This window comes from Aulonocara stuartgranti (assembly GCF_965226115.1).
Source record: "Aulonocara stuartgranti genome assembly, chromosome: 15".
Classification (NCBI taxonomy): domain Eukaryota; kingdom Metazoa; phylum Chordata; class Actinopteri; order Cichliformes; family Cichlidae; genus Aulonocara; species Aulonocara stuartgranti.
In genome coordinates this window covers 17,636,599-17,653,071 of record NC_138951.1, presented here as the reverse complement: position 1 = coordinate 17,653,071, position 16,473 = coordinate 17,636,599, and the positions used below count along the sequence as shown (strand labels likewise).

At 39.2% G+C, this 16,473-nt stretch overlaps 1 protein-coding gene across 1 annotated transcript; it reads right to left on the bottom strand.

Annotated features, from left to right (window-relative positions):
• Nucleotides 1-91: 91 nt before the first annotated feature.
• Nucleotides 92-10,590, bottom strand: clu (clusterin). Its single transcript, XM_082504658.1, has 10 exons — nucleotides 10,462-10,590; nucleotides 6,651-6,823; nucleotides 5,650-5,798; nucleotides 5,139-5,309; nucleotides 4,828-4,998; nucleotides 4,476-4,689; nucleotides 3,612-3,752; nucleotides 1,478-1,698; nucleotides 972-1,159; nucleotides 92-722 (listed from the first exon to the last, which is right to left on the bottom strand). Exons 2-10 carry the CDS (start codon nucleotides 6,766-6,768, stop codon nucleotides 710-712), a joined length of 1,386 nt encoding a protein of 461 aa, XP_082360784.1. The 5' UTR covers nucleotides 6,769-6,823; nucleotides 10,462-10,590; the 3' UTR covers nucleotides 92-709.
• Between the last annotated feature and the right edge of the window lie 5,883 nt (nucleotides 10,591-16,473).

Genomic DNA, 16,473 nt, shown 5'->3' with positions numbered 1-16,473 from the left:
GTAGTTTGTTGTAGTCTGTCCACCGGAGCCGTTGATCAATTTCTTATAAGTAAAACACAAACTCAGAATAAGAGTAGACAGGGAAGTGGAATAGGTTAGAGCAGGTTTTATTCAGTTTCTACATATTGCTTCATTTCTAGGTTGTTTTACTGAGCGGCTCAAAGCAATCCTGAACTTCCCAGCTTTGGTCGACGATTTTAATTAAAGCCAATAAATCGCTTTCATCAACTCTATACAGGAAGTATCTGAGCTCTGCAAAAGTAATGATCAAGCCATTAAAGTTACTTCAGTGCTCCAGTTTTCTTCAAATCTTTGCAACCATTCAAAACTTTGTTTTTCCATTAAAGATTGTACCATCTTTTTAATCACGTGTGACTGCGGCTGAATGCAAAAAGAATACATTTCAAATTCCACAAAAATAAAACTGCACAAAAAAACGTCGCCTAGTGCCCCCCCCCATGTTGCCTGTAATACAAGTGCGTTTGTTGGAAGTACTATACACATGAGCGGAGCTGTTATCTACTAAATATCTTCTCTTACAGCAGGACTAATGTAACAATATAAACCTCTGAGGTTAAACTGTGTCGTTTGCAAAGGCAGGACTTGAAGAGGAACATTGGGTTAGCGTCAGGGTTTCAGGTGTGTTTTGATGATGAATCCAGAACATTCTGTGGTCAGAAGACGATGCAGGTTCAGGAGTAAATCCAGCTTATTTGACGACACTGTGGAAGAAGAAACAACAGAGATGGAGATCAGAATCTATCACTGATCTGTGAACTGTTATCCACAAGCTGTTAACTGTCACGGAGGGCATTAAATCAATGTCACAACAAGTCAAAGTAGCAGTGCTGGGTTAGGAAAAAGGAAATGAATAAAATCAATCTTTTTGAATCCTAGTCCTCTTCCTAACATTTTTAAATAATCCTTTAATTGATGATTTTCAGCCTGCTGCAGTCCTCTCTGACACTCACACACTGGTTTCCTTGTAGCGATCCAGAGCTTCCTGAGCTACCACCTCAGAGAACTTGGGGTCGTTCCAGGGGATTTCGCTCGGCACGGTGAAGTTCATGGATGGTGAGTCGAAGAGCTTCACGCTCACTTTGGTTTCTCCAGGCTCCTCCTCCCCATCAACCTTCTTCTCGGAGTCCTTGCACATCACCTGTAGCATAAGGAGGTGGGGGTTTTAGCTTTTCAGGGGGTTTCTGTAAGTTGCAGCTGAAACAAATGATTAAAATGACTGATGATAAAGAGAAAAATCGTTTCTGGATCTTTCAGAAGTTGGATAATTTTGCAGGATTTGGTGTTTTTCTTTGTCTTGTAATAGCTGTGGGCAGATACCGGTACTTAGACACCTAACACAAGTTTTTCAGGTGATTAAAAATAGAAGTGTTGAAAAGCATAACGATATCTAGATAACAAATTACAACCATAATATTGCATATTTTAAATTAAGGTCAAATGAAGCAACAGTGCTTACCGCCTGAACACTGAAGATGCCGTCGCTGGTGTTGTTCGCGAGAGAAGACACCCAGCCAAACTGACGGTTGAACAAATCCAAGATGGAGGAGGTGTTGAGCATCTGCTCTTCGAACCTCTTCAGGAGGGAGTTGTACTGCTGGGTGAAACGCTCGGCCAAGGCCAGAGCCTCCTCCAGCTCTTCCTTCAGGGGGCCCTCCAGAGGTTTCTTCCCAGAGCAGTCTGTGAGGGAAAAACATCATCGTGGAGCTTGAGTAAAGTTGGAAAATCACTTAACTGCTACATCAGGCTTAAATCAATTAGATAAATGCTGACCCCACCCCCTCTTCTTTTTTTTTAAATTCAACCACTAATGCGGTCTCCTAGTTTGGCACATCTGTTTCTACCTACTACTTTCCAAAAAGTCCTTTAAAAGTAAAGTAAACAATGAAATAAAATACTACTCTGCTTGCTGTAATTGAGGAAGAAAGGCAAACTTATCCTCACAAGTACTACACACAAGATGGGGAGTGAGTCATCTCTAAGGCATTAACTCCAAAGCGTTGTCACACATACATGTTTCAATTTCAGAATAGTCTGCAGTTATGCTATAGGCAAGCAGACCCGCTGATATTTAGCAGCTGTGACTATTATATATATGCAAGACTGCACATAATGTGTAGGTATGAATGCACTTGCATGTGCATATGGGCCAGTGGTAGGTCACTGGTAAGTTGGATGAATATTGCTATCATTTATTAGACAGGAAAGAGGGGTAGTTTATGTCTTCCTGCTTCTTTTTGAGCATAAATTTGAGTTACTTATATTCAGACAATAATGCATCGGATTTTTTTTTTTTTTTTTTTTTTTTTGCTGAATGCCCATATATTCTTTATTCTTTTAAATGTTTGAAATACATGTAGCTAATTTTGTCCAAACAATTGAGCTACATGACGTTTCTTACCCTCACTTTTGCAACAGTTACTACCATATTTCAACATAAGGCAAAAAGTTCAACCTGCTGGTTGTGGTAAAACTCCTTAACAGGTCACGGTTATTCATCCTCTGCGATCCTACATCTGTACATTCAAGTTTTGTTGGTCTCAATCTCAGATACGCCACATAGACAAACACCTAAAGGAGCTGCTTGGTCATGGAAATTCATGCTACGAAGCTCCGGGTGCACAGTTTATGTGCTGATATTGATGCCAGAGGAGGATTGGAGCTCTGCCTTATTTGCCTCAGCAATTAGCGACCCTGTTCTATAACTTTGTGGCTGAGTTGCTTTGGTTCCTAAACTCTTCCACTTTCCCCCCAGATTTCCCATGATCAACTGTAGGTGGTAATAATGCAAAGTCATTTCCCGAACTGATTTGTTGCAGTAGTGGCATCCAATAATAGCACCACACTCCATTGAATGAGGTCTTTAGAATGAGCCGTTCATTCACAGACTGCATGACTAACTGTTTTACTTTATACAATGTAGCAATGGGACTGAAAAACACCTGAATTACAAGAATAAGAGACACTGCAGACCGTTACTTCTGTCCAGACCGGAGTATTTTAGTTAGGACAACCGTACATAGAGCCTTGATATTATGCCACTGATTTAAAAATGAAAAACAGGGAAACAAAGAGTTCCAGCTGCTTTTCATTGTTTAAAATTGAAACTATAATTTATAGCTAGTTCAAATCAACTAGCTGATGGATCCCTCTGAGCGCAAAAACAAAACAAAGCTCTTTGTATTTTCCAAGAGTCTATAAATAGATGCTTTTGTGTCAGAGCCCAGTTCTGTCCTGCCGTTTAATGGAAGAGTAACAATAGCATCATCGACACAAAGGAAGAGATCACATGATTAAATTACACTCTCTATAAATATTAATTGTGCTGCTCTAATCAAGACATCCCTGGATCATTATTCAGGTCTCAGAACCTGGCTTCCTGCCAGTCGAATTTGGATGAAAGGCAGTTTGAAGAGGCCCTCATAGCTGTTAAATGGCTTCTTATATAATTTTTTTTTAAAATAATGAAGGATGATGTTTTAATTTATTTTGGTAATATTTCCCATATGCTCCATCTTAACTATTTTTACTCCTGTATCCATGTTAACAGGGGGAATAAAAGGTTTTAGTCAATGAACGAGACACCATCTTACCAATGTGCTGGATTTCTTTGCACTTCTGACACTCGTCGCGGAACTTGAAGCAGCCGGCTGAGTTGCGACGGATCTCTCTGCAGGTCATCCTGCCGTTACCGTAAGGTTTGGTGATGATCACGTCCTCATTTACGTTACCATCTGTGTGAATGACACAAACGCGCGTTATGAACGTTTCATGTGAAAATAAAACCCAACAGTGATGTGCCTCTGCACACGAATTAAATTTTTCTTGTCTGAACGTCACTATTGGTCATGTGACTCCACAGAAACCAGAGGAGATTTGCTTTTTATTTAAGCTAAACCAATTATTACCTAGTAAGTTATTTATCAGCCAATGCAGCAATGCCGTTTACAGCTGCACAGGTTATATATTACATCTAAGTTATAGCCACAAAACCTTAATTATACATTTTCAATTATATCATCATTTTGACAAAAAACGCCTAACAACATGCTAAAATCACAGACCAAACGGTACTCTAATGTCATTAATACAATTTTATGTTTATGGTCTCAAGCTATTACTTGAGACTATAGTCTGATCACGAACCTGTTCACTGAGATCAAAGATCAAGTAAATGGTGGATATATAGTCACTAAAGGCTTCTATATACCCTGACTACCTTTTGCAACCAGATGAGTTGAACCCCCCCTGCTGGTCATTACAAAGAATGCAACTTAAGGGTCCACAAGCGACGTCCACATTTTATAGACAGTCTGTAGTTAGACTTAAAAGCTCTCAGCACACATTACTTTCATTAAAACGAGGGGTTTTTGAGTTTACAGCATGTGTGATTCTGCAGCCGATAGCTCTCTGGATAGTTTCTGAATAAAAACATTGAACCTGACAGAAAAACCGACCCTCATTGGGAACAGTGTCACTGTCCATGTCCATCATGGAGCCCATGGAACTGAAGAAGTTCCGGCTCATTCCCATCATAGGGGAGAACAAGTTCTGGAAGCCGTGGAAAGGATCGTGGAACAGAGAGCGGATGCTTCTGCCGCGGCGAGCGTACGGCGACAGGAAGTTAGGCAAATAGATCACAGGAGGGCTGTAGTGCACATAATCGGCCACCTGAAAACAACAAATACAGAGACCGAGCTGATGCTGGTACTGATGTAGTGAGTGAGTGTGTTTGCTGTATACTTGTTCAAAGAGGAAGTGGTGCTTAAAGATTTATTCTGCACATAAACAAGCAAAGGTAAACTGTACCTTCATGCTATCTGTGAATATGTTGTCCACGCCGTCGGCCATCTCTGTGTATTTTTCCTCCAGGTTCTTGAACTCTCTGTTCTGCCGTTGTCCTTCTTGCTCCAGGATGTCGATCTTCTCTCCATTGATCCAGATGGAGAAAGGAGATGTTCTATTCAGAACCTCCTCCAGCTGCAGACCGAAGGAGCAGGTATCATTTTGAATCAAACTTAAAATGTCTTTCATGGCTTAATATTTCAGGGGAGAGAAGAAGAATGATGAAGGCGAAAGGATGAAATATGCATAGTGTTGTATCTCCTTTAGTGTCTGACCTGACGTCCCACCAGTCCAGATCCGCTGCTGCAGGTTCGAGAGTAGTATTTCACACAGGTGTTCTTCAGACAAGGCTTGCACTCCTCCCACAGAGCCTTCATGGTCTCGTTACAAACCTCCTCCTCCTTCTCCAGCTTGGCCTCCATCTCCTGAGCTGTACGCATCGCTTCCTATACATTAAAACATCCAACTTTATTCTGGCCCCATCTTTGGTAATAATTATCTCGTCCTTTTGTGTTAAATGTGAGAATCGTCAGTTTAGAGTAAATTCTCTCAGGAAATATGTTCTTATCTGCAGCACGGACAGATTTAAGTGAAAAAAAGAGAACACTTTCTCGCTGTTAAACATTTAAAAACAAAGTCTAAACCTCTGGAACATTAAAAAATTACTTTTCTGTGTGTTGTGGCCCAAAAAACCCAAATCACTAGACATCTTTACTTCACTTATTCCCCTAGAGCATCGCCAACAAAGATACTGTTAAAACATATAGTGCTTAATATTAGTGCTACCTCTTTCTTCTGCTCGGTTTTCTCCAGATCATCCAAAAACCTCTTGTGCTCCTCTGAAGATTTCTGCATCACACTCTTCATTTCCTTCACTCCATTGATGGCATTTTCAATTTGTCTGTCCAGATACTTTTCTCCCTGAATGGAAATCTCTGTAAACCACAAACAACACGCAGAAAATGTTAACTTCCATAAAATGGCCTTGAATGTTACTGATATTACATGACGTCTGTTCTGTTTGTTCTGCTCACTGTCAACTTCTGCTCAGGCGATTATTTTATTCTACATATCCTAAGCGGTCCGGTATGTAGAATCACAGCACAAATGTAACACAGACCTGGACATTTATGCATTATCTTTTAATAATGAATTTAGAATTTAGTCATTAAATTAACCTCAGCACCCTGTCTGTCATCCACAGACTCCAGAGTCTGTAGAGTCCCAGCTGCAGAGTATTTTATCACCCTGGAGGAACCAAAAGACATTTGAAGGGCAGACTAACAGACCACAAATGTGCTCATGCAGATAGAATATCAACTACCCTGTGTCTAGACACAACACGGACCTCCATAACAGTAATGCATGCATATTACAAGCTCTTGGCATTGCACAAATCACAGAAATTTGACAGACAAGGAGATCTGCATGAATACTAAATATCCAGGCCTAATTGAGGGGCCTTTTATTGGTTATTGTTAACACCTTTTTTGTTTATATATTTCCTTTAACTATTTTTTTAATCTTTTATGCTGCTCTTTGACTCAACTTTAACAAATATGCTTGAAAAAAATGACATCATCTTCAATATCTTTAGGTTTATAGCACTAATGGAAGATTCCTATTAGTGGAATACCATGAAAAGAAATCTGTTGCCCTATTAAAAGCTATTTATCTAGATAACCCTAACATTACTTCCGTAACTACCAAGTTGTTAACGTCATCAGATCAATCCTTTTGTGTGAACTGGCCCTTTAAACCCTTTTTTCCACACCCTGCAAACTTACGGTTAAGATCTTCTTTTGTCGGAGGAAGGATACAGCTGGCTGAGGCCACCAGAAGAGCCACCAAGGTCAAAGACTCTTTCGAGCCTTTCCTCTTCATCATCATCATCATCATTAGCATCCTCTCTGACTCTTGCAGGGCCAGCAGGTAATGATGTGAATATGATGCCAAAGACCTGGAATGTAAATCAAACACAGTTTCAGTCCAAACTGACTCTGGACTGTGAAAAATGTCATTGCACAGACTCCTTATCTCCACCAGAGGGCGATGGAAGCTGGAGAAAAAGCAGGTGGGGAGCTACGCAGTAAAAAATCATCACGTTTGCTCAGCGGTTTTGTGCCCTTACATGGCAACAGCTAAAAATAACCAATCAATAACACTAAATAATTCAAACTGATGAACATCTTATTCGTCCCCAGTTTCAATCATTAAAGGATGTTTTGAGTTCAGATCAGCGTTCTCCTGCGGCAATGACCAAAGTGCCTTTCAGAGGCATTATATAATAGAACAGCAGGCTCTTTCTCTATTTACCCATTTCTTCTCTGACGTGTGCTTGGTCAGCTGCCCGTTCACCCAACAATGACATATTCAGCAGAGGATGTCTGTGGTGTATGACCCCCCACTCACGCTGACATGAGACGGACAAAGACAGAGAAGTTCACCAGTCAGTTGGACCAGGCTTCTCTCCTCTCTGTGCAGCTTTTCCCCAAGCAGCATAAATAATCTCTCCCATGTGGGAGTCTAATCTCTGCTGATTATTTCTGCAGTCAGCAATAATCCTTATTTTCTCTAAAAACACATGGCCACATGCAGCAGTCTAGCTGAACTTTGCTGATTCATTTTGCTGTTTTTCTGGAGCCTTCTGGAGATTAGTCTTTATCAGGATTAGCTCAGTGTTTAACCATCCATAATAACCAAAATTACACACTTACACACCATTAGATAATGCGCATGCTTACTTGACACAAAACATAACAGAAAGGAAAAAATCTACTTAGAAGACTTTTTTTTAAAGGCTATTTTTGTTTTGTTTGCAGAACTTGGCGCACACAGTGGAAAGGCTGCCCATTTCTATGGTGATTAAACCGGACGTAGCTTTTGCTGTGGATCAGATTTGGCAGAATTACGACTAAGAATTTTTCAAGACTCTTATGAAGCTCTTCACCCTGATTTAGAGTTTTGATTGAGCAAAAGGGTAGCTACACAGATGCTTTCAGGCTTAAAGAGCTAACTGATCACATAAAAAGCAGACATTGTTTAATAGGAAAGTATAGTGAAAACATTTAAAGAGGGATTCGTTGGTTTCCAAAAATCAAGAAAATCACTGATGTAGAGGATTGCCAATGTCTTCCACAAGATTTGTGAATGGGCAAATCTGTCATGTTGAGACAAGATGAACATCTTTTTCTTTCTTCTAAACTGCTGGAATTAAGATTCAGCCAACGACGCATTTACCCCTCTAGTTCTGTTCTTAATGAGTGTGTCTTCATGCAGACACACTGCAAGCACCAGGTACTTCAGGTGAAGCAAAGCGTTTGCACACCCAGTATAAAAGCACAGGTCTTAGGAGCGTCTTGCTCATCTTCTACAGTGTGTTTTTGTTTGCAGTCGCTCGCCCACAATCTCCTCCTGTTTCTATGGAAACAAGCAGAGTACAGTATGCATACAAATCTGCTGCAACATCCCAAAAACCGTCAAGAACTTTTTCATTGTTTGGTAGTTGATGTTTATATTTCCTGTTCCCTTTATTTATTCAACCCTCTCCTACTGAATGTATTCAATCATCCCACTGAAAGAGGGCCATTCATACCCCTGACTCTGCATGGGTTCAGTCAAATAAGAATATTTAAGATGACCTGCAGATCAGCTTACACACTCTTCCCCAGAATCAGTATGAAAGCTCTCTATCTTTGGAAACTTTTTGGGTCTGCTTGCACTATATGATTAAATGCCCACAGCGAATTAATAATTACTAATCAGAAAAGGTTTATGCCATCTTAAAAGAGTTTCAATTTAGATTTTTTGTGTCCATTGTCTGTGTTCTTGTTACAGTACACAGTATAGTCTTAAATCAGCGCTGATGTAACCTTCCTGGATATTTTTTTCAGTCCTTCAAAAACTGCAAAATGTCATCAGATGTTCTAAATCCAGCAGGGCTGGACTGGACGTCCACCTGGGAGCAGATAAAATGTCCCACTTTCTGCTGCTTATATGAACTTTCTGCGTTTTTAAACATACAGCAAACACAGTGAGGTCATCATCCACATAATACTAAACGTCTTGCTTAATTAGAGCATGCCCGGAATTAGAAGGTTTGTAAACACTATTTCCAATCCAGCCTTTTGTAATGAGAGAAAAAACGAATGAGTAAGGCCAGACATTCAGTGAGGGGAAAGAATGAGCAATGCTGACATGAAAAGCACAGAAAAAACAGTGTGAGAGAGAGATGGAGAGAAAGTTAGGCAAATGAAAAGTATTAACAATGCACGGGCCCAGTTGTGTTATTTGCTGAACAACAACTGCAAGTATCCTGGTTACACAACTGAAATACCAACACTCCTCCTCTCCAGATGTTCCTCTAGAAAGTTCAGCATTACCAGTATGACATCAACATCTGCTCAGTCTCCCACATGTCACCTTTATTTTCTGGAAGTATTTATTTACCATTGTAAATATTTTATTTGACACTTAGATTACTATTAAAAGACATTTAGTACTGAGAAATGAGATCTTGGCTGCTGAAGAGTAATTTTGTTCATTTTTAAAGCAAACCTCGGCCACTTTAAGCATCGGGAACACAACAAATGTGTTTGTCTGATGTTGTAGTTTATGTTTATAAAATCAGAAAAATACAAAATGTCTTGCTAATTTTGTTTTTTGCATTTTGTTATTGTAACATTTATCTCATACAAATTACACTTTATACTCTAAAATAGCTTACACTACCATAACTTTGTATTTATGACCTTGTTGCCCTACAGTATACTGCTGCACAACTATTCGCACATTTCACTTAAAATGTTTAATATTGTGCAATGATTTAATTAAATTTCTTTCATTTTATTCTACTATTTCTTTATTAAACTAGTGTTACAGTGACAGTGAAATTACCCAGGTATTTCTAAAATATCTTGCCTGATGGATTTGCTCCTTTTGCTTCTGTCCCCCCATTAATGACTTTCCCGGTGCTTAAATAAGAAGAAAAAAATGGACTAATCTGTCAAAAATGGGACACTGGCCTCATTATTTAAAGTGTTTGGGGACTTCTTCACCCATAGGACTTAACTGTCCTATAGGCATGCAGGAGTCAGGGCTATTTCTATTTATAAACCAGAAAATGTAACAATAATGATAAAGATCCAGCAATGCTTTAATAGTTTAACATTTTAAAACCTGCAAACATGCATGTGATTACAGATTTATAATTTAGTTTCACGTTTTTATTATTATTTACGCACCAAGCACTGCGTAAAATGCTGAAGCGTGTTATTGAAGTAAACCACAGCGGGACGTCATACCCCCTAATCCAGTTGTTTTGATCCAGAGATGGAGGTCACACCCATGAGTAAGCAATTTAAACAGCAATCACCTTCAGTCAGCACGACCGCATGAAAGGGAATAACACGACATGGTTTTAATTAATAAGTTAGAAGTGATTTTTACAGTCTGACGTTTTATCTGCAAAACCTGCAAAAATGCAAACGAGGTCTGTTCTGTTTTGTTTAAATATGTTATAGCTTATATAAAAATGTAACCACCACAGTCTGCACACAAAAACACCGACCTGCAAAAAGCAAAGCTCCTCTGACTCACCTCTGTTTGTTTCCTGAGACTCCAGCTCGTCCGAAGCTGCCCCAGGCTCGCTGCTGCTCTTATTTATACCAGCGGATAACGGGGACGGTGCAGACATGTGATTCACTGACCGAGCATCCTGCTGCCGCCGCATCCAGCTCTCAAAAGTACCGCAATGTGAACACCAACTTCCTGTAATACGCTTCAAAATAAACCTTTAGAAAACAAAACGAAAATATTTTCATGCAAATTGCTCAGTTCCAGTTTAGGAATTGCAGTTCAGTAATTCTACTTACCTCTTGTAAACCTTTAACAACAAATATGGATAGACTTGCCAAACGTGTTTCCTTCTTTTAAAAACTGAATCATCTGAATAAGTCTGAACAGTGCCTGTCAGAAACCTCCAAAACTAGAAGATTAAGATCATGTAACAACACTACAAAATATAAAAGCACAACATTTCAATAGCTGGCACTGACATCTGCTCTGCTGATTAGAAAAAAAGGCAAAAAAGAACAAAATAATAAATAAATTATTGAACAGCAACAATAACAAAAAAGAACAATTAAAACAAACTGATATTTTTAAAATGACGCATTTAGTAAGAAGATAATATTTTTGGGCTGTAACATAAAATTAATAACAAAAACTTTTCACACACACATATATATAGACCTTCATATAATATGTATTTGTATTAAAACTAATACAACAGTAATAACAATATGAGACTCCTACACCTTTAACGTGGTACATCCCAGAATGAACGAGGGCCCTAAAATAAAATAAAAATCAGGCCAATTAATTATGTTGAGTTTTTTTTGTGTAGAATACCTTTTTTGTAAGATGTAACACACATGCTCAAGATAGTCTTCAATTAATATTTTATAACTGATTATATGTTATTGTGTTCACTAACGCGCTATTTAAATTAAATTCAGATTCATTCATAAATTTGATGTACTTTTCCCCCCACATGCTTCTTCCACAAATTACGGAAAGCAGACTTTTATTTTGACATTAAAAAAATGTTTCCTGTCATGGTTGCGTTCAATTGCTTCTGACTTGACATCAGTGAGAAGACTTTTCCAGAAGTTTTTTGTCATTTATTGGCACCTCTCAGAGGTGGTGAGCAGACACAGAAACATTTGACTCATCCTGACAGTGACTCAGTATTTAAAACGTTTCTTTATTGGCATTTTACCAAACCACACTGGAAAAACACTGTTTCATAACAACCAACAATAACTGCCTGTAATAAACTACTGAGGATGTAAGCTTCCTAATGGATATACTATTATATAAGTATAAATATAAAAGTACACAATGTAATATTTGGGCTAAATTAGTTTGCTGTATCATTGTATATACAGTGTTTGTGTTTAGTCATAATCACACGATTCTTCTGCAGTACTTTCTCTGTAACAGATGCAGTTCAAAAGGATTTACACTGTTTAAAGAAACAGGATTCCTGATGTTACTAATAAGAATGAATGAGGAATGAATGAATTCAGAAAAAAATGACGTTTGTGCTGATCTTCTGTAAATATATAATGTGGTTGATTTTGCTAAATGAATTTGGGCTGAGTTGAAAAGACTTGAAAAGCTTTGTTTATTTCTATAAGACAGAAAATACTAGTGTAATGTAAGAATGTTACCGGGGGTTATCGTTCTATTTTTTAAAGCTTCACTTAACACAAAGACCCAACAAGGCTGGAGTAGGCTCCTGTTTTGCTGATGACAGTGAGTTTTCAGATAAATTCAAGGACTAAGTGTTATCTTAAAAATAGATAATTCTAAAAAACAAAAGCTCCCAAAACTGAAAAACAGAGCTGCATGTATTTGCTGATCTACAGCTGATGTTTTGCACTTGCATGTTTGTCCCAGGAGAGCAATGTAATACAAACTCTAGTTAAAAAACTCAGAGGTCACCGAGATTGTTTTGACACTAGTCATTCTGCACCTGCTTTCCATAAGTGTGAGAGTGTGAGAAGTGTGAGATTATGGAAATTTGAAACATATGACCCAGGAATGTAGGAAAGTTAAAACAGAAGAATCTGCTCATGAATGCACGTCAAATACAAATGTAGTTACAGTCCTAGTGTCTTTAAACACAATTAATCCTCCTAACAAACAACTTACAAGGGCTTGTGTCATCTCAGGGCACGGATGTTCCAGTAAATCTCATGGACACGCACAAAGACACACAAACACAGCGGGTAAAACACAAATTCTTTTGTTGTGCGTCAGCTGCAGTCATGTCTCTGCAGAGCTGTGATCGGCAGTGTTAGTTAGATGTTAGTCTTTAAACAGCTCTGCAGCTTAAATTGTGTGGTTTAGATCAGTGTAACGCAAGTACAGACTAACCTGTTCGACACTCCTTAGTAAAGTTGTTCATAGAGGCATCCGTGTCCTCTTAGAGTCACAGCAGTTGAGTGGTTTGATCAAACTGGTGTAAAGCTCTTTGGTCAGGCAGGAGTTGTAGTTGGAAAAATACAACTGTATGTAACTAAAATTCATAGATTAGAAACAGCAATAAACACACAGTATACTAAATTCCCATGCTTTTTTGTGACAAAGTGTAAAAGTAAAGTTGCTACACTAGGTGGCACAAACTCCATTCTTATAAGGTCTCCTCCTCCCAGGACTTAAAGTTTGAAGACTTACAGTGAGGGTACTTGACTGGATTGTTTAATGCTTTCCAAACATCATTAGCACACTCGTGGTTACATTTCCAACTTAAAATATTTTACATCTTGACCTTGAAATAATAGAAAAATTCAGATGACAACACACATTTGGCATTTATTTCTTTTTAACCTGTTTATATTAAATATAAACATGTTAAATAGTCTTATATTTAAGCTATTTAATCTGTGAAGTTACAAGCCAGAGCTGGTTATTACGCAAATAGGCACACAATTCTAATGAGATGAGAATATATTGACAGGAAGAGCAGTTTTGATAAACAGTCTTTAAAAACATGCACTATTTTATCTAAGCTCAAGTTCAACACAATATTGTTGGATTATAATATTATTTTATGCCATGTTATACCCCTAATTAAAGATTGTGAATTATGTAGTTTTAGTTTGCATTATTCTCCTGGATTAGAAGAAGGTGATAACTATTGCATTTGTTAAACTGATTTGCATTACATTAGACTGCTGATTTATTGTGAATGAATGATATTGTTTTATGATGCATTATACTGCTGAGTTATAAGAAATACTGTTCGCAGAAAGTCATCGCCTTATTTGTCTGATTAGAAGAGAACAGAACATACTGGAGTTTTCTGCCCCATCTCAGCAGGAGCAGATAAACAGGGAGCCAAGGTCGTAGCTTAGGCGCTGTGTGAGAGAAAGCATGTGAATGTTTAGGCTTTTATGATAAGGTGGGGGCCACTAGAGGCTATAAGAGTTTGATCAATGCTCCACCATTTTGAGATCTGATGCTGTCTGCGTACGGTGTCCATCTCCCACGCGTGTCATCATTAAAATCATCTTTTGACTCAACCTGGCCGGACCAGTCTTGTTATTGTGGTTTTCCTCTTGTATCCATCTGTTACGTCCCCACTTAAAAGCTAGGCGATGAGGGTGGGGGACAGTAACAGTTAGATCCAGGTGGAATGAAAAGAACGCCAGGCAGAGGTATTTAATATAAAATAGATCTTTATTGTAGGCAAACACCTCAATAATCATATAAATGGCAACAACAAAAGGAGACAGCACCGCTGCTTTAACGAGAAATCAGGGAGGTCAACCCAAAGTGGTAATGACCACTTCAACAAAGAAAGCAACAATAAGGCTTCAACAGAAAGAGACAGCAACGCTGCTAGCAAACAATATCCAGGCAGGCCACACAAACTAGTGAAGGCCGCCGTCACTCATGGGCAATCACTGCTCAGTTAAGCACTACTCACAAAGAGCCACACACCAGAAGGCTGGTCACACACAGCAGGCTGTTCCACACCTAAGCCAGTAGCACACTCTGACCAGCACAGAGGAAATCCACCAGAAACCTCTCCCTCCTCTTCCACACTGCTCTTCTCCAGCTTATATCACCCCTGAGGGTAATTGGTTGTAACGAGAGCAGATGAGCAGCAGGTGTGACCTAAAGGAGAAGGCAGGGGCAGAGAGAGACAAGGGGAGGGGCCAGAACGAAAGAGGAGGAGAGGGAGAAGACAACACCACGCCCACACATTCCCACAGCCTCCCAGAATGTAACACCATCCCCAATATTTGAATCCGTAACAATATCTAATCAACCAATCACATAGCAGCGGCTCAGCATGTACACACGCTGGAGATGACCTACTGAAGTTCAAACTGAGCATTAGAATTGGGTAAAAAGTTAATTTAAGAGTTTTGAAAGTGGCATGGTTCTTGGTGCCAAATGCGCTGGTCTGAGTATTTTAACTCCATCCAACTTGGTACTTGCAAGGTGTAGCGAATGAAGTGTTCTGAACTCTGTTGCAGGTGATGTATTCAGGATAGCACATTCTTCTAGCTGCCTTCTAGGGGTCAACATCGGGGCTCATTGGCCTCCACCTTACTCTCCCAGCGCCATCTTCAAAATTCTTTGTCCAGTATTTCTTCCATCTTTCCTCTACACATGGATAAACCACCTAAGCCTTGTCGCTCTAAATTTGTTGCTCCCGGTCATTCCCCCCAAAGTCTTAGCATCTTCCTCCAGTTCTGCCTCCTGTCTTTTTGTTAGTACCACCATCTCCAAACACTACGTCATCCCTTTACCAGTTCCTCCACTTACTGTCCTTCCTACCCATATTGTGCCCCCAGTGGCTGGTAAGACAAATATAGCAACCAAATTAAACACTGCTGTGCTTAAATTCTTTAAAGAAGTCCTTTGAAAGAACCAAAGCAAAGATCTGGCTCCTCTGAGTGGTGGGCTGACATTAGACAAGGCATGCAGGACATCTGCTGTATGTAACACAACAGTAAGAAAGCAATGACCTCATCCTTCAGAACTCCTGACAATGAGAGGTAACAGAGAGTGAAAGCGAGAGAAATACTATACCAGTGAAACATCATACTCAGGCATTCTGGGAAATGTGTTTTAAATTTACAATTTGTAATTTGTAATAGAAAACCAGGTCAGAAAGGTCGGATGAATTTGTCATCTGCAACTCACATTAAGCCTTTTGGGTTACACATGACCTGCGTGACACTGGTTAATACTTGAACTTTCATTATTTCACCAACTGATTGGTGAACACATCCAGTGAAGCATTTAGCTTCCAGGGAAACATTTTATGGTTTGTGTTGTGTTGCTTGAGCAACCATCTTTGTTTTGGTCAAAAAGTGCCCTGTAATTATTATTGCCACATGAGCTGATGAACACTTGGATAACTACTGAACTGAAACCATCCAGCTCTGGAGCCAACCCTCAGTTGGTGCCATGACTTTGAGTATTTCAGTATATACACATGCAAGCAGAGAGCTTACTCCGCTGATGTCTAACACAAAATATCATTATCAACAGGCTTAATTGGTCCCACTGGCGTGCTGAATGACCGTGGCTAACAGACCATGGAACTTCAAACATTTGGATGATTCTGGTATCAATTTAGGGAAGAATGTGTTTCTGTGTGGATGGATGTGTGAGTGCGCTGGAATGTGCGTCAACGAAGCTGATTAAAAAACCCCAAAACTGCACAGTGTGATCAAAGCCCGGTGGGTTCATACAATAAATAACCTCATGGAATTCAAGCTTTTTAGAAACTGTAGCATCTTTTACCTTTATACTGATGAAAAAGAGCATTTCCCGGGGCTACATTTTAGACAATGACAATTTGGCAGCACTGAAGTATCCAGATAAGAATATTTACCATAGTAATGACTGCAAAGAATGTCCTTTGGGTTGTTACAGATTTCTGTACTGGAAAGTCCAGTCGTCCATTTTCTTAACTGCTTATCCTGGTGGAGCTTATCCCAGTTGCCACAATTTATATGAAAACATCTTCGTATTATTTTTCTTACCTATTCAACATTCCTTTTCATGTCAGCCATATCC

Excerpts from the sequence above, each read along its gene's own strand:
- clu (XM_082504658.1), bottom strand. The coding sequence starts at position 6,768 with ATGCTAATGATGATGATGATGATGAAGAGGAAAGGCTCGAAAGAGTCT. Across the intron at positions 5,310-5,649 it reads AAACCGAGCAGAAGAAAGAG|GAAGCGATGCGTACAGCTCA; the intron begins GTAGCACTAATA and ends TTTAATGTATAG. Across the intron at positions 4,690-4,827 it reads TATTCACAGATAGCATGAAG|GTGGCCGATTATGTGCACTA; the intron begins GTACAGTTTACC and ends TGTTGTTTTCAG.